Source organism: Triturus cristatus, chromosome 9 (assembly GCF_964204655.1).
Source record: "Triturus cristatus chromosome 9, aTriCri1.1, whole genome shotgun sequence".
NCBI lineage: Eukaryota > Metazoa > Chordata > Amphibia > Caudata > Salamandridae > Triturus > Triturus cristatus.
In genome coordinates, this window is record NC_140592.1 from 930,144,975 (window position 1) to 930,171,676 (window position 26,702).

Consider the following 26,702-nt stretch of genomic DNA (forward strand, 5'->3'; position numbering starts at 1 on the left):
ACTGCTCAAAAAACAGATCCTCCATTATACAAAGAGGAAAGGTATTCATTCCAGATATTTTTTGGTACGCAAGAAAGGCTCCAAATTTGACTTGAGACACACATAGACAGACCTGAGACAGGCCAACAATTGCATCAAAAGGCAAAAAACAGGTACTTTATCGGATCTCCCCATAGGTCATCAAAAGAGACTGGATGTGCTCTGTGGATCTTCAGGATGCTTATTTCCAGGTCCCAAATGCAGGAAAGAATGGGACATTTCTCAGATTCCTTTTCGCCAAAGTTCATTATCAATACAAGGTTCTCCATTCTGCCTGAAGTCTGCCCCATGGGCATCTCAAAATACATGGCAGTGGTTGTGGCTCATCTCCGAGAAAAACGTAATCTTCATCCACCCATACTTAGACACCTGGTTAATAAAAGCAAACGCTGCATCTCTGGCGCAAAAGGGCTTTTCCTTCACTGTTGCATTATTGGACATACTAAGCCTGTACGTGAATCTAGAGAAATCAGTCATGTCTATAGTTTAAATTTTGCACTATCTGGGCGCACTTCTCAATACCATCAGGGAAGTGTTTTCCTTCGGAGAAAAGTGTGTGTACGATCTCTCAGAAATGTCAGCTGTTGCATGCTGCAAAACTGATAGTGAGGCAGGGCTAGGGTGCGTGGTCACTTTCGTTTTCTTAGTGCCCAGTGCTCGCCTCTAAATTTTTTGTTTTAACAGCTTTTATTAGGATTTTCATATGGAAACAGACTGTATCCCATGTCATGCTTGGCATTCAGAAAAACAGTGCCGGGCCACAGTGCTCGCGGCTACTTGACAAATTTGCAAGGCAATGGGTTTTAGTTATGCAGCCATCAGGACAGTTCAATCTCGGAGGTGAATGGTGGGTGTGTCAGGTAAGTACTCTGTAATGACTCATTCTGGCTAGCTGAGGGGGTGCACCCAAATTAGGGAAAGGAGGGATGGTGATGCGGACTCGGCGGGGGAGGGTTCTGAGGGGGATTGTGTATGAAGGATGATAGAGTAGAACTGGATCAAGGGTTCAAATGTGTAGTGGTTGGCATTGGGGGTTGAATATTTGACAGGGTAGGGTCACAGCTACCCCAAGTGATGATGAGGTGTGGCAGGGGAAGCTTATAACGTGCACCCTGGTATGGAAGGACACCTTTTGGGCAGTTAGCAAAGGCAGGACAGGCTTACCAGAGGATGGGGGGGCGTGAGAGCGGGAGGGGTGGTAGGTGGGGTATGTGTAGTGTCAGCTTGGGTGCCAGGGTTTACGGGGGTTAGATCCTCATTCCGAGTGAGTTTCAGGAAGTTATATAGCGCTCTACTACCCAGAGGCGCCTTATGAAGGAAGTTCGCAGAGCACTGCATGTGTGGGAACCCATGCAAGCCCAAGTTACATGGTGTAAAGCCACGTTTTCAGTCCTTTCCTAAAGGACGAGGTCGGTGGAGCTTCTTGCATGGAGAGGTAGTTTGTTCCACCATCTGGATGTGACATTGAAGCTTTTGCCGCCCAATCTTTGGAGGCGGGAGGATGGTACCTTCACCAGTTTCAGGGAGGCTGAGCGGAGAGTACGGACTGGCGTATACCATTGGAAGTGTTTAATTATGTAAGTGGGACCTGAGTTTTGCAGGGCCTTAAAAGCAACACACAGTGCTTTAAATCTGATTCGCTTCTCGATCGGTAGCCAGTGCAATGTATTGAGAGCCTGTTTGGCAGATGAATATTTGGACAGACTGAAGAGCAATCTAGCAGTGGAGTTCTGGAGAACCTGTAGTTTTGTTATTACTGATTTGTGTGCTCCAACTAGTATTTCGTTGCAATAATCGAGTTTAGACAACACCAAGGCTGCCACCACTGTTTTCTGCAATCCTGTCGGTATGAAGGGCAATTTCTTCTTCAGGATTTTTAAGATGTAATATATGGAAGAATTAAGTTTGTTTACGTGGTGATGGAAAGAAAGGGTGGTGTCTATAATGACTCCGAGGTTTTTTGCCTTAATAACTGGTGTTGGGAGGGTCCCCAGCTCAGCTGGCCACCATTCTGCGGACCAGAAGGAGGTAGCTTTCCCAAAAAGGAGTACCTCTGTTTTATCAGAGTTCAGCTTTAGGCAATTCTCGGCCATCCATATGCTGACACATCTCATAAACTCCTTTAAGTTCTGTGCTATCTTAGGATTGTTGCTTGAGATTGATACAATGATCTGGGTGTCATCCGCATACGACACCAATTCAAACCCATAGGATTTGATCAGACATGCCAGAGGAGCAACATATAAATTAAAAAGGGTAGGGCTCAATGATGAGCCCTGTGGCACCCCGCAAGGAAGCTGGAAACATTTAGATTTGTAGCTGCCTATTTCAACAATTTGTTCTCGGTTATGCAGAAAGGATATGAGTAGTGCTAATGCTAAGTTTTCTACTCCAGCCGATGAATCAGGATGCCGTCCCAGTTACTATGCCCGAATTGAGAACCTCCGTGAGGGGCGCAGCATTTTACTCCACTAACAGATGGGTTATTTGCAGAAGGCAGGGATCGAGGGGAGAACCAGATTTTGTTGCTAATAGAAGCTTTGATGTTTGTTCATGAGAAAGTGATGTAAAATTAGAGAAACAGGATTCGGTAAATTTGGTTACCAAGGTAGACTGGGTTGAGGTAGAACATGTGGTGGCAGATTGGATACCCTGGGGTTAGCTGGTTTTAAGACAAAGGTGTCCTAGATAGTGGAAACTTTATTGTGGAACGTTGAGGCTAGTGGGTCACAGAATGTTTGGTCTATATTGCAGTTATTGGTTTCTTGTATTTGACTGAGTTGCAGCATTGTTGCAAAGAGCTCCTTCAAGTTATTTTCTGCTCCTTCAATTTTTTCAGAAAAATAGCTAATTTTAGTTTTTTTGATCAATTCTTTGTGCTGTGCCAGGATTGACTTGTAAATTTCCTTTTCTTTGGGATCGTAGTGTTTTCACCAGCGTCTTTCATGACTGCGACATAATCTTCTTGAGGTTTTTAGTTCTGCAGAGAACCAAGGTTCAGTTGGTGCTGTCCTACTGGTTTTCCCTGTTCTAAGAGGGCAGTAGAGCTGACTGCTACTGCTATCCCGTGATGGTATTGTGATAAGGCAACATCTGGGTCTTTTGTGAAACACAGCCTGTTTTTATTCAGCTGGGTGAAGAAATCATTACTATCTAGCCTATGCCATTGATAGCTTGATTCGCTGCTCACTAGGGCATGCTGGGGGATCATTTGGGAAGGTGGAATAAGAGAAAAAATTACGCCATGGTGATCAGTCCAGTGAAGTTGTAAAGTATTATTATATTTCAACAATGGACAGTCTGTGAACATGGCGTCTAAGAGGTGACCTGCTGCGTGGGTTGGGCCAGTCACAATTTGCTAGAGTCCTGTGCTTTTCATTAGGTCAAGGAAGGCCTTAGAGTCGTTATCGAGGGGTTTGTCTAAGAGAAAATTAAAATCGCCCAAAATGGTAAAATTCTGAGATGTTACTTTATGTTCCAAGAGTTTGGCCCATGGTGTGTAAGAAGTTCCCTCTGGAACCTGGCGGTCGGTAAACAGGCATCCCATTAAATGAATATTCATGACTAGCTGATATCTTAAACGTAAGCACCTCTGCTTCCTATTGTGGTGTCTTTAAATGCTTTTAAGTGGTTTCTATAAATTATTGCCAGCCCTCCTCCTTTTTTCCCTGGTCGATCTCTTCTGGGTTTAAAAAAATATATATATTATTTATACAAACTTTATTGAGCCAACAGTCAGAGGACATTACATGATATCAGGTTTTCATGGCAGTTTTCATTCCTGTGTAGCATTGACTCGTCATACTTCCTGAGTGACTATACATGCTTCAACCTTTGTATCCAACAGTTACACAACTTAATAATTACAATGCAGTAAATACCACATGCGGAATTCGCCTATAGTAATCAGTAATGTTTATAAGGGTCCATAACATTTGTGTATACTTTTGTTCCCCAAACTAATTAAATTAACTACCCCCACCCTCTCCCCTCCCCCTTCCTGGTCTGTTTGTGTGTAGCCGTTTAAATTGCCTCATACCCTTGAGGACATCATGTAATCCAGCCTATACCTCTGGTGTGCTAGGGACCTTTTCCCCATATTTACCCTAATTGTCACTAGCTGTGTGCTTAATAGTATAATACATCAGGGTAGTGGATCCAGGTTTGTAAGTGGGATGTCCAATTGTGTGAGTTCTTCCAGCATAATATCCCATTCCATGGAGATGGGATGTTTTCTCAGCCCTCTCTCTTCACGTCTAAGTGCCGCGCTTTCCGCGCTGCCCCATCTGAGCACCTCTTCTCTCCATATATGCATTGGGGGGCTCCTCGGGGATTTCCATCTCATAGTGATTGCTCTGATCGCCAGTATAAGCGCTAGATCTAGAAAGCGCAGGCAGACCTTCTGGGCTTTAGTGCGTTTATGTAGGCCTAAGAGACCCTCTAATATGTTGTCTGTCATTGTGAGGTGTGTGATTTCTCCCAGCACACTTCGTATATGACCCCAATAATCCTGGAGGTGTGGGCAAGCCCACAGCATGTGAACAAAGCCTGCCTCTTCTTCCCTGCATCTCTGGCAATAATTTTGGGCCTCTGGGAACATGCAGTGTATCCGCTTTGGGGTTAGGTATGCTCGATGAAGTACCATATACTGTATAAACCTAAGTTTGGCACTCCTGGAAACCCGTCTGGGGTGTCCTAAAATGCTCTCCCAGACTTTATCTGTGATTACCATGTTTGTGGTCTCTGCCCATTTCCCCCGAAGGTCCTCAAGACTAATGGAGGCTTGCGTTTGGATGCTGGTATATAGCCACTTGACTAGATGTCCACCCCTCCCCATGTAGTAAAGCAGGTGTACCAGGTCATGTTGTGGCGGCTCATCACGTTGGGGTGCCCACGTCTTCCTGATGTAATGAACTATCCTTGCATGGAGCAAGTAATGGCGGTCAGAAGCTCCGGTTGCCCTCACAAATGTGTCATGATCTAGGAGTACACCATCCCCAAAGAACGAACCCACCTCCTCCACTCCAGCATCCACCCAGTCTTGTAACCCAGCCATTGTGAGCCTACCACCCATCACCGGCAACCCCAGTAGTGGGATATTAAGCGCGTAAGGAATTGCGGTCGCTGTGTACTGTAGGGCCTTTTTCCAGCATTGCAATGCCGTTTTTAACAGCGGTGAGCCATCCGAGGGTAGTTTCGCCCCCAGGAGCAACATCCTATGGAGTGTACCCCTATCTAGGTCTGGTGCCTTAATGTTTATTTCTTGTAAGTTCCTACCCGCCGTCCAAAAGGACAGCCATTGCAATTGGGATGCATAGTAATATACTCGGAGATCAGGGACCCCCAAGCCTCCCCTGTTCGATGCCAACTGTAAATTCTTGAGGCTAACTCTGCGTCTACCACTGCCCCATATGAGTTCCAGCAAAATTGTGTCTAGTATACGAAATGTAGCCTGTGGCACCGTCAGAGGCAGATTGACAAAGAAATATAAGAGGCAGGGAAGCATCACCATCTTAGAGATGGCTATCCTTCCCATTACAGACCGTGGCAGGGACGTCCAGAAGGAAATGCTGGAACGTAGCGAAGCAATGGCCTTCATTAGGTTTCCTTCTAGTTGGTCCAGAGGAGTCCTGTACACATGGATACCGAGATACTTAAATGTATCTTGTGCCACAGATATCTGATATGTACCAAATTGGATCACCCCTGGCCGTTGACCTGCGCGGAAATAAAAGGTGTGAGACTTTCCTGCGTTAATAGCCAGGCCCGAGATAGTCTCGAAGGCGGAGAAAATCATAGGGAGTGGATTCGTCTCGCCCTCTAAGTCTCGTAGATATATAAGGATGTCGTCTGCATATATGGATATAATGTGTGTGTCATCCTGTATGGGAATTCCCAGAGCTCCTGCCGACCGCCTCAGAGCTATGGCCAGTGGTTCCAATGCAAGCACAAACAGGAGAGGGGAAAGTGGGCACCCCTGCCTAGTACCTCTGTGTACCGCGTATGCTGAGGAAATATACCTCCCGGTACGTGCCCTTGCAGTAGGTTCAGCATAGAGTAGGTGCACCCAGCATAGAAAGTCCCGTGGGAGACCAAAACGGTGCAGGGCTGCAAACATGTACTCCCACGTAATGGAGTCAAATGCCTGACGTAAATCCAACGCCAGGCATCCCGCCCTGTCGTACTCGCTGGGAGTGGCCCTCATTATATGGTGAAGTCTCCTAACATTGAGTGAAGTGCTACGTGCAGGGAGGAATCCGCATTGGTCCCTGTGTATAAGAATGGGGAGAGCAGGGGCTAGTCGGCTAGCTAGCACTTAACTAAGGATTTTATATTCAGTGGCCAGCATCGAGAGCGGTCTGTAATTGGACATCTCAGTGATGTCCCGTTCCGGTTTGGGAAGCGACACCACCATAGCTTGCATCGTAAAGTGTGGTAGCCTACCGGCATCCCAAACCGCTTTATACATCTCCGTTAGTTTAGGTGCTAAAACATCCAAATATGTCGCATAGAATTCTACGGGCAGACCATCTAGGCCTGGGGCTTTATTACGGTTAAGGCCTTTGATCGCTGCTCTTATTTCATGTTGAGTAATGGGGCCTATAAGGTCCCTCCTCATAGCCTCCGTTATCTGGGAAAATTGCAAGTTGTCAAAAAAGGTATTTAGGAGGTCGTCATCTATATGCGCTGGTGTCGCATACAGGGTACTGAGATAAGTGCAAAATGCTTCATTAATCTCAATTTGCGTGTTAAGCATTCCTTTCTGTGGTGAATGGATACAGGTGATCAAAGGTGTTTCCGGGTGACCCCTTAGGATCCGAGCTAGTAATGTTCCTGATTTATCAGCATCCGTGTATTTCAGTTGTGTATACGCTCTGTAATCAATGAGCCGGAGTATTTCCAGCATCTCTGCGTGTCGAATGCGAGCCACCTGGAGAGATGCCAGTTTTTCTTCCTCTGTCACTGCAGCTGGTTCTAGCTAGCTCCGTCATCAATGTCTCAGTGGCTAGAAGTCGTTTGTGCTTCTTGACGTGCCCCTACAGTGGCACTAATTGTTGAACCTCTGACCACTACTTTAAATGCGTCCCAGTCTGAGGTTGGAGGAGGCTGTATTCCAGTTGCCTGTAAAGTAATTATTAATGGTGTCAAGTAGTGAGGTCCGAAAGGGGGCATGCTCTAGTAGTTGGGGCCTTAAATTCCAAGTCGGCACCGGAGTCGGGACCCTGCCCCACGTTAGAGTAATTTCCAGGGGGTTGTCATCTGAGAATGTCTTGGCTAGATATGTCGAGTGATGTATTTGTGTGACTATTGTGGGGGAACAGAGAAATCTATCAAGTCTGGTGTGGAGCTGGTGGACTGGGGAGTAAAAGGAATATTCTTTGTGCGTAGGGTGTAGTGTTCGCCATGCGTCCCGGAGTCCCCACCCCCTCATTCAGGAGTTCAGCCTGTTTGTGTGTGCTGGCCTCGTGTAATGGAGGATGCGATCTATCTAAATCTATGTATAAGATCGCATTACAGTCTCCCCCTATGATCCAGGGAATGTTATCCCAACCCGTTAGAGCTCTGCCCAAGTCAGAGAAAAATGTGTCTTGGTCAAAATTCGGCGCATATATACAACCAAGTATTAGGGGCATGCCATCTAAAGTACCCTTCAATAGTATATACCGCCCCTGATCATCTACACGCCTGTCCACCTCCTCAAATGGAACGCCATGACGAACCCATATGGTCGCCCCTCTCGCGAATGCCGAGTAATTAGTGGTGTATAGGCGGCCTCTCCATTTTTGTCGAGTTTTTGCCGCCTCTGCCTCCATCAGGTGGGACTCCTGTAAGAATACTATCTGTGCCCGTCTCCGAAGAAGGTAGGCATGTATTCTATGGCGCTTAGTCACAGCTCCCAGTCCCCGTACATTCCAGGTCAACAGGGTGTATGAGCCTAAGCTGGCTTGCTTGTGAGACATGTATCCTCCAGTTGTGTTGTCCTCCGTTCAATGCGGAGGCTATGTGTATGTGCAGACCAGTAAGTCCCTATCCCTCGTAAACTAACCATACATGGCGCAGCTAATAAACAATGGTGAGCCAAACCAAACATTAAAACATATATGAACCATAGAACAGTGTGTGCGCTGTGTGGGGGGTACGCGCCGCAAACCATACTGTCGTCTACATATGTGCTTGCTGAGCTCCGGTGGCTCTACTGGGCCCTGGGGGGGGGGGGGGTATTTGTACCACTCAGGTCATACTCATCAGTGTACGTTGTAGTAAGGAGTACCATATGTGAAATCTGAGGTCTACTATAGCTGCTGGACCGTAATTATCCCAGGACCATTATTCAGTGTTAAAATCTTACCAGTCTAGATTAGTGACTTCACGTGTGAGCAAGAACAATCATATCGACAAATAAATCGCATTATAAGCATTGAAGACATTATGAGATGCCCGGACTACCCAGGTCAAGAAAAAAGGATACTGTCCAGCATAAGGCATTGTGGTCGTGCCCCAGCAGTCAACCACATTCAAGTCTAGTGCGGGGCAAGATTGTATGTTCATCCCTTAGGCAACCAGTAGCCCGTCCCCAGTTTGGGGCGTGGCCGATGGGAAAAGAGTGATGCTATGTTCCAAGTCTGAATGAATGGTGCTGTCCTCCGAGTCCGTTGAGATCTTGGTATTATCCTCCCTAAAGGATCCGGCGACCTCCAGCGCCTCCGCCCTGCCCGCCACCCTCTGGGCCAGAGTCGGTTCTATTTTTACCGAATTCTTCGAACCTCCTTCCCGACCTCGGGGTGGCCGCTGTTGTGACTGTACGGGGCTATGTCTCACCGAGACAGACAGACTTCCTTGGCTGTGCACTAAGTCCATTACCTCCAGCCACTCTTCCACATCATTGGGACTGTCAAAGAAGTAAGATTTCTTATCATGCATTATTTTGAGCCGAGCTGGGAACAGTAAGGCATATTTGAGTTGTGCTGCCCGTAGTTTCTTCTTCACTGCTTGGAAGGAGGTCCGCTGACGCTGTACCATGATGGTGTAGTCTGGGTACAAGGATATCCGCTGATTTTCAAATTGAATGTTCGACATTTCCCGTGCTTTTTGAAGTAGCACGTCCCTGTCTCTGTAGTTCAGAATTTTGACTATCCGTGGTCACGGAGGGGCTCCCACTTTTGGTGCTCCAGTTGGAATCCGGTGCGCCTGTTCAACGCAGAAGTATGGCGACAGACCCTCAGGAGCTACATGTTCTCTGAACCATGCTTCCATAAAGTCCGCCGGGATCTCTTCTGGTTATTGGGAACCCCTGTGGAACTGCTGTCACCAGATCGGGACCTGATGCTTCATCTGCCCAGGTTTCTGTGACAAATATCAGGTCCAGAGGATGGGAGTCGACAAAGTGACTGAATTAGAACTGATGTTTAATTAACGACCGTGCATTTACTAGTGCACATGACAGTCCTTGGGGCGCTTTTAAATTGTTAGGGGTAGAGTACTTAGTCCCTATTTCTAAGAACCCTTATAAATATTGGTTGGGGCCAGCTCATCATGGAGCTTACATTTGATGTCTGAGAGCCTGAGGTTGCAGTATTGACAAGTCTGCGTCCTCGTATTCTTTGTGCCTCCTAAAATTGGGCCAGGACATACCGGAGATCTGCACGAAAGTGCTAGGAGCTTGCCTCTGTTGTATGATATTGTGGGTAACATTCTGTCCGGGAACGGGCAGCGTGGCGGGCGCTGAGCGTGGCACGAGCGCGGATGGGCACAGACGGGCTTGCCTTTGGCATGCCGGTGGCGCACCCAAGGCGCACGTCCGCCTCAAGGAGAGTTTAAGTAGCCTTCCTGTCTGGGTGTGAAACGACTAGGGCGGCAACCGACCTAAAATGGCGGCCGTTGCACGCTCCGTTCCAATGGCGCCTGGCCTGCCTGATTTCCCAGCTCCCTCCACAACATTCGGCTATCCAAGAGCCGTGGTGGACCGTAGCGAGATTGCCGTGACTAAGCAGATAATTAAAAACAGTCGCCTATGCGCGTTGAGATTTAAAACATTTAAAAGTCTAAGAGCAATCAGTGCAAATAGCAGATAAATGTGCAAATTAGCAAGTAAAGCAGTGCAGCAATGGGAATAACAGCGCAAATGCCTGTGTGCTACCTGTGTGTAAGATTGCATCCAAGGCCATAGAAATTGGCTTTTTGCAAATGTGTTGAACCGCTTCATAACTCATGGCATGACCCTTGTCCCTTCCCCATTGCAGTAGCGCTCCTTGCCTAGCAACCACTGTTGGCGATTTATCTGCTCAACACTTTCGGTTGAGGACTCTTAGCGAATAGTAGAGCCATGCCAGCACAGCGTGGTTTCACCTCCTGGCGTTTCCTATGCCTCCCATGTGATGTTCGTGAGCTCAGTAACCTCTTTTAATGTGTTCTGTACAGAATGCCAATATACGGACAGGGCCCGGTAAGACCACTCCATATGTTGCAGGTCAGCTGAAGGCGAGTGGCAGCAGGGGCAGCTCAGGTGTGCATTAGGGAAGAGTTATTGAGTTGTTCTGACATCAGGTAAGTTCTGTGTAAAATTGTGAATTTGTATGGTTTTAAACTGAGCATTTCAAGACACTCTGGGAAATTCCAAGGCCTGGTCCCATTTGGTGGTGTTAAGCGCCCGTCTGATAACATCTTCCCTTTTGCCCCGTAGGGCCGTCAGTGACCTCCCCATGTGCTCCCTTACTGCTTTGTGTTTGTGTCATCAGGTGACGTCCCGTCCCGATGTGTAAAAGTGTCTGTATTCTGGAGTGTCGGGGGTTCTTCGTCCTGTGTGAACCACAGGGCATGGCACATATTGTGTAGCTGCGGGTGTGTTAGATACTGCCACTCGGAAGAGCGCGGTCCAAGATTAGTTGATCGAAAGAAAGGCAGTGGCAATCTGCAAAGATGTCACCTGCTGTGATCAAGGATTGCTCATGCCAGCTCCTCAGGTCAGTGGCCGAAAGGGATTCGGGGGAGCGTGGCTTTGCAGAGGGAGTGCAGGGGTGTATGGTGAGATATGACGTGTGAGGTGAAAGGCCTTAGCCAGACATTGGCGGGCAATCCTGATTTGCATCGACCATGGAGCCTGAGGGGCAACTGTGGGGAAAGAGGAAGCACTGGAGGTCAGATGGTTACATTGGGCCCGACCCATTGCATGTTTCCCCCATTAATCATCGCTTAAACACTGTGAGACCCATTGCAACTGCACTGTTAAGTAGCAAACCTTGAACGATGGGGCTCCGAGTCCACCCTTGCTGACTGGCTATTGTCGCTCTTTGTAGCTTTTTCAACGCAATGCAATGGCGCTTGTTCCCCAGATAAGCTCCTCTAACATGGTGCCCAGGTCTCAGAAAAAACACCTTGTACGGTTTGCAATTGATAGAGACCAACTCTGAGATATCAAACTGCCTTGCACCCCCCCTCGCCCCAGTTCAATAAAATTCCACCAATCCTCCCCTCCAGCGGAGTTATCTTGCAACATAGCTGGCACACACACACGACTTAGCCCAGTTGACCTGGAAACCGGCTGCCTGTGCAAACGCCTGAATCGTGGTGTGTATTGGGGAGAGATCTGAGAGGATGTCACGAATGTAAAGAAGTATGTCCTCTGCATACAGGGACACCACATTGGTTGTACCATCCAAGGAGTTCCCCATGCCTTACCCCCCAGGCTAAGTCTGGCTCCATATCGCGAAAAGCAAGGGGGATATGGATCATCCCTGCCTATTGACTCTGCCTACAGCATAAATGACAGGCTTTACATAAGAACACTGCAACAATGCTTTGAAGGCCAATGGTCACAATATCACAGCGATTTGGAATACAAAATCTGCTTGAATCAACAAACCAAATAGTGGTTTCAGTGATGGCTCAATAGACAGACTCTACTAAAGGGAGACCCATTACATCAATATCTTCCTATTCAGACCAAAATGACCGATGCCTCTGACGAGGTGGGGAGCACATCTGCACAATCTGACAATTTAGTGTCTGTGGTCATCGCAACAACAACAACTACCACATAACGTTCTCAAGCTCAAGGCAGTCCATCTCTCCCTCGAGGCTCCCCTACCAGCGCTGTGCACAGAGTTCTAGTACAGACAGACAATACAATCAGCATGTACTACCTGAACAATCAAGAGGACATGGTCAAATACTTGGTCGTCAGAAGTCCAAGTTGTTTGGCATGGCTGCTGGCAATGAATCTAACTCCAAGTTTAAACACGTTAGCCTTCTCTTCAAAGCTTTCAGACACTTAACAACACACAATTTAGGATTGCCTTCAAAACTTGGGTAGGATATGGCCCGAGTATTGGACTTCATCTTTCTTGTAGTGATAAATGGTAAATATTCCTCAGAAAAGTTTAGCACTGATCCCTTTTAGCAATTTGCATCAAAGGGAATGTTCCCTCAATAGTGTCCAATGTCCTAGTGACTGGTGAAAATGACAGCTGTAAAATAATTCACTACCATGAAAGCCAAATCTACCTCCAATACCTCTGCAAAAGAATATTCAGTATATTGACTAAATCCGGCTGATAAAGCAGCATTGTATCCAAAACATGCAGTTTGACAGCAACCACCTGTTAGTCAAACATGGTGATGCAGCACTACAGTCGGATCAATTTAGACACCCATACAGCCCACTCCTAAAGAGTTTCATGGTGCAAGGGGCAGAGGACTGTCATTTTAAGGCATCCTTTCATGGTTTAAGGGGCAGAGGACTGTCAGCACTCTGCACAGATGATGTATTATTGGCAGCCACCACCAGCCGTCCCAGCCACCTGACTCTTCCTATTCTAAATTTACTTACTTACTGGCTGTCTCTCATCCTCTCTCCTTTCAGCAACAATCATGAAGCAATTTCTCAGAGGACTGTTAAGACTTCCCCACCAGTCAGACTTAGGCACCTTCAGGGGAGTTAAACACCTATCTTAAAAGATTAGAAAGAGACATTTCCGAACCTCTACACAAAGCCGACATCAGGTTTCTTTCATGGAAGACTGAACTTCTGTTGGCGCTCCCATCTGCTAGGGGAGTCAGGTAAATTCACAATCAAACCACCACTTTTGTGATTCTTCATATTCTGTGCACCAGTCTAAAGTTCATTGCAAAATTGCATTCCAACTATAATCTCTGAGCCTGTTATTTTGAAAGCTCTCTTTCAGAACCAGACAGCAAATGCGAAGAGCACTGCACTCATTAGATGTTCTATACAATTCTGTATTGACCATACAAAGTCTTCCTGAAAATCAATTAAACTCTTTGTAGAATTTACGCATTCCAAAAATGTGGCAAGTGTGTGCATGGTGTAAATGTTATGATCTGCTCGAAAGAGCTAGCTATAGAGCTATCTTGAAAGAATACAAAGCAGCCATCTGGCTAGCAAAATTTATTTACTGTAATAAGAAGATGGCACTGGCCAGCTGCTCTAGAAACCTTTTTAAACTGATTGTTTATCTGCACCCACTGTTTCCTCTAGGACTGAGTTCTCAGGCCCTTCTGTAATCGTATGGCAAATTTCTTTCTCACCAAAATCTCTATCTATTCTACTTTGAACAGTCTGAAATCTTCAAGTGCATATCTATTTGCCCGTAGCCCTTCACAGTCCAAGAGCTGGGACTTCTGTCTGTCTGCTTTTTCCCCCTTGGCCCACAAACTGACTGAGCAGTATCTTTTAAGTGTGAACTCCGACTCTCCACTTGAACCCTGCTCTCCTAAATTGATGCAGCTGGGAGTGGACATCATTATTTCTCACCTCACATCAACTCTTCATAAGGTTATTTCTTCCGTCTGCTATCCCCAAAGTTGGGGAACCACGATCGTCAAGCCTCCGCTTTATTCAAAATTGAACCTAGACCCATCTGATGTGAAAAACTATTGGTCCATTTCTCTGTTGCCGGTTGCCACTAAGATCATGGAGAGAAACACCTGAATACCCAGCTGATGGCCTTTTTGGAACAATAACATCTGCTGGATGTTTCCCAGTTTGGATTCAGGAGCAACCACGGGACTGAGACTGCACTGTTATCTGCGAAGAACAACATCCATTCATGGTGGATGATGGACAGGCTGCCCTGTTGATCCTGCTGGATCATTCCGCAGCCTTTAACATCCCTCCCACCCGGCTGGTTGACCATCTGCAGGAAATTGGGATTACTGATTCTTCCCTGAAGCTCCTGACAGATAGATCAGAGATGGTGGTGGTGAGCCAGTTCTATTCTGAACCTATAGCTATTCCATATGGGGTTCATCAGGGATCCTCAATGCACCCCACATTATTCAAGCTATATGTGTCTCCATTGGCCAGATTGAGCAGATCTTTTAGATTACAGGCTTTATCCTACGCTGATTACACACAAATAATTATGTCCATCACGAAGGACATAGAGGCATCCGCCACCAACTTTAAGAACTCCATGCAGGTTGTGGATGTCTGGATGGTAAAAACCCACCTAAAACTCAATGGTGATAAAACGGACGTTTTGATCTTTGGTATCCAACTGTCCACCTGGACCCAATCCTGGTGGCCAGAAATACTGGGTCAACTTCCCAATCCTGTTGATTCCACAACAAATATTGGTGTTCTGGTGGACAACAACCTGTCCTTCAATCCCCAGGTAAACAGGATGTTTTCATCCTGTTTTTGGGTGATTAAGACCCTTAGGAAGGGGTTTCCTTTTCCCCCTGCACGTAAACAAGTGGTCTCGACATTGACTATATCCAGGCTTTATCACTACAGTGTGCTTTAGCTGGACATTAATAAGATATGCTAACTTTTGCTAAGCTGCAGCTCGTCCAGAATGCGGCGCAAGACTCATTCATGATCTTCCCAAATATCATTCAGCCTCTGCTGCGACTCATAAAATGCACTGTCTACCGGTTAATAAACTAATTAGTTTCAAAGCCTTATGCATTGTACTCAAGGCACTTCACAATACAGGCTATGAGGGAATTGAGTACCTTTTCCAACAATATATACTATCTAGGCAGTTGTGTTCAGTGGGGAAAAATCTACTGGTCATTCCCAAGTTCTGAAGGGTAAGATGGGGGAGGGGGAGAGCCTTTGCTTTGGCTGCATCCAAGCTCTGGAATTCTCTTCCTTACTCCATCTCTTGCCTGGAAGCCCACTTTCGTTTTCATAAGGCTTTAAAGACCTGGCTCTTTTCCATGTAATGCCTCCCTAGGGCTGGGACTATACGTTTCTTCTCCTTCCACAGTGGACTAACCACATCAGTGCCTTGACGCCTTCGAACATTCGTTAACGCTTTATTAATTATCAAATCAAGTGTTCACTTTCAGAATAAGGGATCACAATGTGTACAATGGCAGCTAATCCTTTTTGCCAGTTCAAGACTGGTTTTCCATTATGTTCCAGAATGCCAGCGCATTCCATGAGAGCTATTGAGGTCAAAACAGCTCTTTATGCCGGAGTGTGTCTGCCAGACTTCTGTAGAGCAACAACGTGAGAGAGCTGCCACACTTTCACAAGACACTATTGTCTAAATGCAGGCTCTTCAAGAGACCCATCTTTTGTCATCTTTTCCATTGAGGTGCTCCTCTTCTCATTTACTATTGATATTTTTGATCTCTAAATTATGTTATATTAATCTCATATGTACACTGTGTGCTGCTCACTGATTGCTACTCTGATTCAGGCATGTGGATCTATGAAAGAGTCCATGCATGAGACAATACAAGTTAGCTGCAACTACAATTTTGCAGTGTTGATTTCTTTCATTGATTCACATGCGATCCTCCTGCTTCCCTGTTCGGATTCCCACAGCACTGTATTGTGTGGTGGGGTCAAGGGTGAGGTTGACAGTGGAGACTAGCTGAGTGTTCTCCGCCTGCTAAATCATCTCTTATTCATAAAGGGAAATATCGTAGAACTCCGATTTACACATTTATATAAAGAATTATTTTAATGAAGAAAAATATTTGTAGGCGTCTTTTTTAAAAATTTTTTATTGCAGCTAAATTAAATACATTTGACTGAAAACACCTCCCTAAAATAGCAGTGTGAGTCAGTGAAATAAAGGAGATGGAATACTTCTAAACCAAGGCTGCCCCCTGAGGGAAAACTGACATGGATACTTTAAAGACTAAATAATCTGCCATGTCCCATCATACTTTGAAGATTCAAACGAGGAGTTTATTATCAGACGGAGGGTGGCTAGAAAATCTACATTTATGAATGCAGGGTGGCATAACCATGATGTTACAGTTGCTCCCTGTTTGGCTCTGCACAATAGTAGAGCCCTCTCTCTTCAATTTGTTTCTTCCCCATTTCCATGTCTTTCACTCGCATGTTGATACGTTTGGCACAGTGACAATGGGAAGAAGGGACCCCCCCCATCTAAATAGACACACAGGAAACCAAGTGAGTGCATTTGGCCGGCCAGTTCTCTGTTAGCTAGGAGGGGAATGTGCAATCTTTGTTGCATGGGTGATGTACTCGGCCTTATTTGTGGGCCTGCAAGATCATCCAGTTTAGGCCAAAGTAATTGTGCTCAGATGTATCTTCTAACTTGTGAAGCCATGCACCTGCTTGCAGGATGCTTTTATGGGGAATTATTCTGGAAGCCTGTCAACCAGGCATTGTCACAGGCCAAATTAGAGAGTGCTGTAGTTTAGCCTGTGCTTTATAAATCAGTTTCCGATCTATAAAGCTAATTGTTTAATATAAGAATCACTGTTTTTTTGTGGGAACTGGAATTGTGTTCTGTTTTGGTTGGGGTGAGTTTCGGGTAGCTGTTGTCTTAGGCACTGATGGAATTAACCAATGCAATTTTCACTTACAGCTGGATTAAAACACTTATTTTGAAGAAGACATCTAGGTATTATTCTGGCTTAGTAAACAAAATAGACTGCTGTAAGTGTAACATTACTGTGTTTAATTAAATTTTTCAGTCATCACAGAATTAATATTGTTATTCCATTAACTTAAGTTGTAGTGGATACATGTCATAAATTACTCACTATATTAAACCCTGACTTATGAAAAGTAAGCCTGAAAAGAGTATCATACTTTCAGATTGAAAGGAAGTGGAGCAACGGGCATGTTGTACAAAGAAACACCTGGAAGAGAGATGTAAGGGAGGGGGAAACCATTTGGGGTAGGGAAAAAAGAGTGACAAGTAGAAAGAGATAGCAAGAAACAAAGTTGTCAATGTCTGGGTTAAAAATGTATTTGGAATTCGGCTAACCTATTCACGTGAAGTCTACGTACGAAAAAGATGCTCTCTTTCAGTACATATGGCACATTTATATTACAAGAGGCACACATGCAGCAATCAAGGGTGAGAAAAATTAAATGGACATAAAGATATATTGTTGGATTAAATACCTATTGTATTGTTATGTAACAGCAACCCATCATGGAGCTGTTATTTTCTATCGAAAGATGTAGGGGGAATACAGCTGGTAAAATAAGAGTTTGACACTAAAGGCAAATGAATTACTGCAAATGCCCTTGTTGATAAGATTCTGCTTACACTGGTGTCTAGTTATGGCCCCACGTCTAACTCAAAACCATTAATACAGATTAAGATAACGTAAGCAGCATTTCCCCAATGATTGTCTATGGAGAAGACTTTAATATCACTGACTAGATTAGACTCCTCAAATTCCTAGAGAAAATGCAAAAACCTAAATGAAGTGGGCGAGTGACTAGCTGCAGGAGGTACTGCAGGTCTGTAAATTAGAACACCAGTTCTCAATCTTGGGCGTGTGGTTTCTATTCTGGGGGCCTTCTGATTACTAAAGTATACATGGAGAAAATGTAAAACTGATAATTTGAAAATATCCTATAAACGTGAAGGAATTTGACATTGGCAGGTAAACATTATGTCGGTATCCTTAGCATAAGTCATTAGATCAGCATAAGAAAATGAAAATAAGATCTAGTGTGTCCTCAGTTGAAGCATTGGTATGCGTTGGCAAAAAGAGAGTATGTATTCGGAGTTAAAAAAATAAAGTGGTAAGCTGGAGTCTAGCGTTTTTCTTCATCTTTTAAAAATAAACCAAATTTATAAAAGCTGCAACTTACCCATTAAAATGTGATTTTTGCTTGTTTTTTGTTTATGAATAAACTAACGTTCATATTTTTTTATCAAGGTATGTATACTTGTCAGTATTTTTGTGTATGGTTTTAAGGTGAAATTATAGAAATTGTTGAGTGCAGACCCAGCTCCCAGTAATGATTTAGTGGGGCTCCCACAGAAGTCAGATGGATAAGAACTACTAAATTAGATGCTATCTGGAAAAAACAAGATAGCCAAAGAAATTATTTTATTCAGTAAGTCTGAGCAACTGCTGGGAGGGAAAGATTCTATCCTACTAGACAAGGCATTACAAACAGAATGGTAAAAAAGAGAACAAAGTGAGGCCTTATGCTAACGATAAGGATATGCATAATTATTCAAAAATCTTATCCTCGATTTGATCACAGGCAGTTTGAGTCTTTTGGCTACTCAATATATTCACTCCAATTTGCACTATAAAGTGGAGATGTGAGCAACAAAGGAGATTGAATGAAATTTGGGCTTTATCATGATCAAGATGCTGTGAATGTGATTGTAAATTATGTCGTGCATTGACTATATAAACCTACAGTTTGAATAATAAGATAACTTACAATTAAGCACGCGCAGTTGAGGCATTAGTTTGTGTTGTCTAACCTGCTTACGTTAATGTGCATTTTTGAGTGCCACAAAGGAGAAATTGAAAAATGTTGATTAGTAGACACAAAGCATGATTAACTCTATTACTTTTTTAAGCCTCATGTATCAAAATGTAATATTTTTTTCAATAAACTTTTGGACCTTTGACAGTGGACCTAAAAAAATATGCTTAGACTTAAAAAATAATGGAAGTAGTTGACCATAATTCAAATCTGTTTATTTCTAGTGTCTCAGAGTGACCCACCTTTGGAATCTGTGCCAGAATTTCAACAGAAAGTGAGAGAAACCAACAACTTTTCTGCTTTGCTCGCCAACTTCAGAAAAGCATTCACTGCTGTAGCATGCACGGAGTAGGCACATTGAAAACAGGCTGCATCACAAAGGCCAGACATAAATTGACAATATAAATATTGTATATATGAAGCTGCTTTTGTAAATATATTTTCCTGTCAGCTGTACTTTTAACTGTTCTGCATTTTATTATTTTGTTTTTAGCGTTTGTACATGTATACTTATGTTTGTAATGTTGAATTTATGTGAAAACTAGTCACAATGTAAATCTGAGAATGGGCTGAAAAAATTGCAAAATGTCAAAACTTAATTTTGTAGTAAAGAAAATCTTGAAATGGTTTCCAATACTCCTGAACACATGAGCGGTATCTAGGAGCTCAAATGAAGGCCACCCTGCAGAAAGTCATTCTTGTTGGTGCATCCTGCACAAATTATAAAAGGTCTAAGCTTGCCTTTTGGAATTCAATTTAAATATTTGGGGGCGGTGGGTGGTTCTTTCAAAAGTCTAATGCCACTAGTAAAAGAAATGGCAAAAATTGGTGGGTGAATGCTTCAAACAGCAGCTACTGGTAACTACTCCGTGCCTCAGTCCTTTCCATCATACTTCTGTCTCCTATGCCACAATAAAAACCAACCTTGCGCAAACCAGTCTTGGCCCTACCCCAGTGCAGTACAGTTTTGCATTTCTACTTTTAAATTCTTTATTTTATGGAGCCTTATCCTCAAAGCATATAGAGAATTATAGGGCATCCAATACACACCTGTTCCTTTTTATGTTCACTGCTTAAACAAAAAAAAAAGACTTGACTTGATTAGTGAGGGGAAAGGTGGCACAGTTACAGTTATTACCTTTTTGTTCCATACAAATCTGTACAGAGTTTAGCCATATTGACAATATGGTTAGCCTTCAACATATGGCATGGAGCAGTGTGACTTAATATTCAACGTCATACTACAAACTGGTAAACTCTACACTTATCAGATACATCTTTCAAAAAGCTGATGGCCTTTTATATTTTGTTTAAGATAGTCATACAAACTTTGTTTCATGTGAAAAACTAACTTCATATTTTACATCTCATAAATGTGGTTACTAATTGTATAGCCGTTCAAAGTTTAGATGTATTAATCACTGATTTGGTTTGAGATTTTTGTTTGATCAGACTTTCTTAGAGTCTACATGTGAAAGAAATGTACTACATGAATTCCAACACAAATGTTAAAGAAATACGCTTTGAACCAAAATATAGCATAATTTTTTGTCTTTAAAGCATTTTAATGCTGTTTTGTATATGTATATTTTATTTGTGCGTAACAGTGTACAAGAATGAATTTATTTAAATGAATAAACATTTGTAGAACTGAAAGAACTAACATTTTGCTTAAAATACAGATAAAATTCCTTGGCGGGCATTATATCATGGATCACTTCTTCCCATCACAGGTTTGGCATATTGTCATGCTCAGTCTAGAGTTTTATTTTATTTGTTTACTTGTTAAATATATACTTTTATACTAGACTGGCAAAATCGGGGTGATTAAAAGTGACACAAATCGAAAGGAGAAATAGGAACTACAAGTTGAAGAATAAAAGACATTGGAGGCTTCCAACTATGTATAGTATGAGAATAACTGGCTGCCTCCAGGATCTTCAGATAGGAGCAGAGGTTAGTGTGGCGGTGAAAGGCAATGTTTGAAAAGATGGTTTTAGCAGGCATCCAATAAGGGATAAATGGTAAGAACAGAAATATGACGTAAATGGGTGTTGGAGTCAAGGTGGATGTTTCAAGTCAAAAGTTATTTAACATGAGGTTCATAATATATCAGTTAAAGAAAATATAGTGAAGAGTAGCAGCATCTCCTAAATCATGGTGTGGTAGGGATGGCACAACCAGGGGATACTATTGATATACATCAATAGCAGTGGTCTGGCTTCTAATCACTCGGCAAAGACAAACCCTAAGGCATATTGTACAGTCCTAGCTCAGCATAGGCTTGAGCAGGAGTCTCCAACAGTTCGATCACAAGCTACCAGTAGCTCTCAGCTACTACTTAATAGCTCACATGCGATAATTACCTGTCGGCTGGTTTTAAATAGGCAGTCTGCAAACATGCTAAGGCAACACTGTAAAGCACAGTGCACTGCTTTCTGTGTGCCTAGGAAACTGAAAATGCATGACTATCTAGCCCACACTCTTCTGAAAATTATATATTTTCTTTCCTTCACTACTCTGTTTCCTCCTTTTGCTACTTTTGTTTTAACCTTTTTTCTGTGTCCATCTTTTTTTTTTTTTTTGTGTGGCAGTTCTTTTAGTGCGAACACAAGATGATGGACAGAGTGCTGAAACTATTCAACCACTCTCTCCCAGTCAAGAGATCTGGGTTGAATCCATCGTTCTTTTGCTCAATGTCACCCCCAGTTCAAACCCTGCCATATGCAAATCAGTCTTGACCCTGCTCCTCAAGGGAACAGTTCAGCCCGAACTGCCAGGCCAGGACCGGAAACAAGCATCCTGGGACCGGTTTCAGGGTTTCACCCCTCATCAGCCAGGCTAGCTTGAATCCAGTGGCACAGCAAACAACCGACCTATGTCTGCGCGTACCCGTGGCCACTTAAGGCGAACATAGCAGATACAATAAGATGATGGACGGAGTGCTGAAACCCCAGTCAATAGATCTGGGTTGAATCCATTGCTCTTTTGCTCACTTTCATTTGTGTATCTTTTGTTTTCTCGCCCTCCTAAGTGCGCCGGGTATGCCCAGACATGGGTTCCGGGCTCACTGTGCCACTGGATTCAAGCTAGCCTGGCTGATGAGGGTGGATACCATGAAACTGGTCCCAAGATGTATGTTTCTGGTCCAGGAAGGACCAGGCCATTTGGGTTGGACTGCTCCTATGAGTAGCTGGGTCAAGACTGACATCGCTGAGTCCAAACTGGGGTGGCATGGTGAGCAAAAGAACAATGGATTTAACCCAGATCTCTTGACTGGCGGTGAATGTTTGATTTGTTCTGCATTCCGTCCATCATTTGTGTCTTTTGCAGTTTTTATCGGGCATCATCAGTCACATAAATTGTACAATGCATCATTATAATAATAAGAGTATAACAGGCATGCAACTTGCACGCCATTACAGAAAGCAGAGAAAAGTAAGATAATTAAAAAGGAGAGACAATAAATTAAAGACCGTCTTAATTTTCACCAGAATGCAATTCCATAGGAGTACGCATACTCACTTTCACCCTCTCAGTCCCACCACTTACACTAGAACGGGTCTTGGGGGTGGAATGGGGGGGGGGGGGGGCTTCTGTCCATTCTTCTATGTTGTCGGTTACTTCTTCTTTCTTCTCCCTCCTTTCGCTTACTATTGGTTCTTGGTTCTCCCCATTTTCTCTCCTTTTGCCCAATTTCTTCTTTCACTCAGCTTCTTTTTCAACTTCTCTTTTTTGACTCCCTTTCTTGTTTCTTCTTGTCCTTATCTTACAATTTCTTGTCTTTCTTTCACTTTTTTCTTTCAATTTCTTTTCTTCTACGTCTCTCCCTTGTCACTCCTTTCTCTTTCTTTGTTACTTTCTTCTTCATTCCCTTCTTTCATTTCCTCATACCATCTTGCCTTACTCTCTTTTCCTGTTTTTTAGGTCAAAGTCTACCAAACAGGCGCAGCCCTCTGGTTTGCTACCACTATTTTGGGGACATTCAGAAAGCTTCCGTGGGAATGTATTCCAAGCGTTGTTTACCATTGGCTTTATGGTTTGTAACTTGCATTTGCTTGCTTTCTATTTGGTGGCTTTTTGTTTTAGGCTGTCCATCTTGAGTACTTCCCTGGTCAAAACCCTATTGTTCACCCACCAGTGCACAATTTGTGGAAACAGGCTTTTAAACCTTGTTCTTATTTTGTCACATTTGCTGTGCATTCAAAGACAGAGGTCAAATGTCAGGCTCTCTCTTCAAGGGTGCTTGGTGTTTACAATTCTTTCTCTGACTTCAAAGTGAGAGGTTTTATGCGACAATCATACTGGCTCTGGGTGAGAGCTTGAGGCAGATTGTATGATATTTTTTTTTCTAGTACACAACAACATTTAAATGTTCCTAAATGAACTGTGCAGATATTTCAGAATTGGAAAAGCCCAAGCGAAGCTCATTTTTTGGTAATTCTAAAGTGTGTTAAGAAATATTTTAAAACTCATCAATACACGAGATCACTTATCGTTTGTGCGCTGTATATGTCTATCAGTGAAACTGTATGTCTGCAAATGAAATGGAGATTACAATTGAAGATGTTTTGTCTGTAGTAGAATTGTGCTACCACACCATGTATATTCTACTCTGCACCACTGCACTCTACTCTGCACTAATCCATTCTAGGCCACTTCATTCTACGCCTCTCTACTCTGTAAATGCACTCTATGCCACTTTACTCTACGCCACTGCACTCTACTCCACTCCACTCTACACCACTCCACTCTGCAACACCTCACTCTACGCCACTGCACTATATGCTATCAGACTCTACTCTGCACCACTACACGTTATTCGCCTGCGTTCTTTGCCAATTTACTGTATGCCACTCTAATCTACTCTGCACAACTGCATTCTATGCCACTGCACTTTATGCCATTACTCTACACCACTACACTCTATTCCACCTCACTCTACTCTGCACAACTACACTTCACTCCATTCTGAAACAATCGACTGTACACCACTGCTCTCTGCAGTACTGAGTTCTACTTTGCAGCACTGCACTCTACACCACTGTACTCGGCAAAACTGCTTTCTACTATGCACAACTAATTTACGCCACTGCATTCTACGACTCTGCATCGTACGCAGCTAAATTCATGCTATTATACTCTGCAACACTCTACGGCCTACGCTAATGCATTCTACACCAGCCCATTCCACGCCACTCCACTGTTACCACATAGCCATTGCACTCTACTCCTCAACACTCTGCTCAGCGCCACTCCACTGCACTCTACCACTACACTTTACACTGTGCCACTCAGTGCCACTCTATGCTACTGCACTCTGGGACACTCTACGCCACTGCCTATTACGATTCTCTGCACCACTGCACACTACGACACTGTGTCCTTTTTATTTTCTACTCTTGCCCTCTTTTTTCTGCCTCATTTTTTTAACTCTCTTCTTTTGTCTTTCTCGAACCCACCTTTGTCTCCCCCTTTATTTCCCTCTCATTTGCTCCCCTTTCTTACTGCTTTCCCCAGTTTGTAAAACCTTTTTTCTTTCCCTGGCTTTCCTCCTCTCCTTAGCTTTTTTTTCTCAGTGTCTCTTCTTTCCTCTCCTCATTTTTCTTCCTAACATTTCCTTTTTCTCTCACTGCTGCCTTTTTTTTTTCCTCCCCTTCCTTTCTTTCCGTCCTCTCCTTTTTTCTCTTTTATTCATCCTTGCTTTATCTGTGTTTCTTCTGTTCTTTCTTTGTTTATAGTGTGGCTAGTTTCTTAAAGCCATCTCATACGTTAATTTGTGTGTCATTAATGCCTTTGTTACACCAAGGCTAGGGAAATCTCAATTTTATTACAAGATCAGAGGCTTCTATTATGCTTGTTTAGAGCATTGAAAGCCCAGTCAGTAAAATGATAAATAGGTTTGCAATAAAATGTCTTTCAATCAATTTCTGCACACACAACTTCGGATGAGCAGGGAAAAGGGGTAATGTACAGACATCAAATTGGTCTTGGTGCGTCTGTGAACTTGAAAAGAAACACCTAGAGATGAAAATTGGATAGAGGAGACATCAAGTGTGCTGATATACGAAACACGCTTCAAAGAAATCAAACACAAAAAGCATTGTCAATTTTGCAGACCGATTTCTGAGAGAAACATCCATATTATCCTGCCAAGAGATAATCATATTGAACATAAGGTTAACATTCCACATAGCATTATATTTGGAACTTGGAGGTTTAGAAAATCTAACTACCTTCAATAGGCAACAGACCATAGGGTGTTCTCTGATGGGTTCACCATCCACTCTGAAATGTTCCGCAGAAATAGATGATCTCTAGGTGTTGATAATAAGCTTTTCCCTGCACTCGAAAATTGGCCACCTGGGGTGGAGGGGGCATGGTTTGCAGCCGAGGAAGATGGCTGCTTACTGATCAGGCTCCATGTCGCCTGGAGCTAATCTCCCCGATATCCTGTGGTGTTGGCCCTGGCCCGGAGAGGAAAGTGTTGCGGATATTATGGTGGTGCGGATATTATGGTGGCGGTGTGGTGGGGCATGAGAGACCAAGAAGGATCCAGTAGTGACGTGGGGCAAGCCCGAAGCTGACTGGGCGGCTCAGAAAAGATGGTGACCACGGCCCTGCCGACCCGGGGGCTCATTGAGTGGTGAACAACCCTGGCCTCTTGCCTCCCGGACTTGAACAGTCTGTGTTAGGGAGAGGTGGTCTGGGGGTGGATCTGAGACACTGTGGTGGAGAATGGCTCTGCCTAGCCCGGCAGAATGAGTTGATCCCGGGCGGGGCCTGGAAGCCTTGACGGAGATGGTGTGATAGGGTGAAATTCACAGCTGAAAGGAATACGGAGGACCCTGCCTTCTCCGCGGCTGAGGCGGTGGCCGGTGGGCCTGGAAGAAGCTCAACAGCGTTTGGATAGAGCAGTGAGCAGACGGCAAACCGAAGTGTGAGACCAGTGAAAGGTCAATCCGGTGCGGCGCATGTAGCGATTCCAGCGGGGGAGGCTGTATTCCGCCTGCCAGAGGTGACTGACGGGGAGACGGGTGAGTCCCGGGTGTGTGTCTAGGAGACTGAAGACGGACAGTGGGGTCTGACGTGTACTGTTGCAGTGTTTTCCCGGGTGGGGGGGGGGGGGGGGGAAGGTAAGGCCCTGAACTCCGGTGTCTGCAGTTTACTGAAGGGGGTGTTTGGGGCCCCCCTGGGAGGGGCAGCATCTGAAGATCCTTTGGGTTCGGCGGACTGGAGCGTGTCACCGCTGTGGTGATTGACGCTATGCCTGAATGAGTAAAGAGTTGGCCTAGTAAATCCAGTGTTCGAGTAAGCGGAAAGGGGTGTTGGGCCTGCCTGACCCGGGGCCCGAGAAGAGGGCTGGTGAGGAGGTAGACCCTGCAATGACAAAGGGGTGTCCTCCAAGACCACTGCAACAAAATAGCCTGGACAAATAAGCAGTGAGGATTTCCGCGTCCGGAGCGCTGACCCGAGGTGGGGGTTAAAGAGTGTGGCCCCTGGGGGAGATCACAGCACGAGTGGGAACCCTCAGTGTGTATAACAATGGCTGCCCTGCAGGAGCTGCGGGGCTTTATCGCGCCTCTGGAACCCAACGAAGATGCTGTAACTGTGGATGTCAATCTGCTCCAGGCTGACTTCGGCAACATCTCTGCAGAGGGAGCTATGGCAGAGACACACATACATGGAATTCTCTTCATGACGAAACGCCTAGAAGAACAAGTACAGAACTTGACTACGCAAAGCACCGCAATGTCTGCCAGGCTGAGGACCAGGAAGGGCAAGCGAGGCGGAGCAGTATACAAGTGGTAGGCGTTCCGGAGGGTTCAGAGTGCCCCGTAACGCCTCTCAACCTTTTTCTCGGTGGAAAGAGTGCACCAGGCGTTGGGCCTACCCCCAAGACCAGGCACCCCTCAACACACAATAATTGCTCGCATACTGAACTTCAGGTATCGTGATGCAA

At 44.5% G+C, this 26,702-nt stretch overlaps 1 protein-coding gene and 1 long non-coding RNA gene across 2 annotated transcripts in view; both read left to right on the forward strand.

The window, feature by feature from the left end:
• Positions 1-20,395, forward strand: part of SPC25 (SPC25 component of NDC80 kinetochore complex) — a 92,869-nt gene extending 72,474 nt beyond the window's left edge. Inside the window, exon 7 of the mRNA XM_085626484.1 lies at positions 18,964-20,395. Coding sequence (XP_085482610.1) covers positions 18,964-19,091 — 128 coding nt within the window. The 3' untranslated portion in view covers positions 19,092-20,395. The remainder of the gene's footprint in view (positions 1-18,963) is intronic.
• Positions 20,396-22,402: 2,007 nt separating this feature from the next.
• Positions 22,403-26,702, forward strand: part of LOC146799084 (uncharacterized) — a 28,730-nt gene continuing 24,430 nt past the window's right edge. The window contains exon 1 of the long non-coding RNA XR_014969235.1: positions 22,403-22,778. This is a non-coding gene — a long non-coding RNA (uncharacterized LOC146799084). The remainder of the gene's footprint in view (positions 22,779-26,702) is intronic.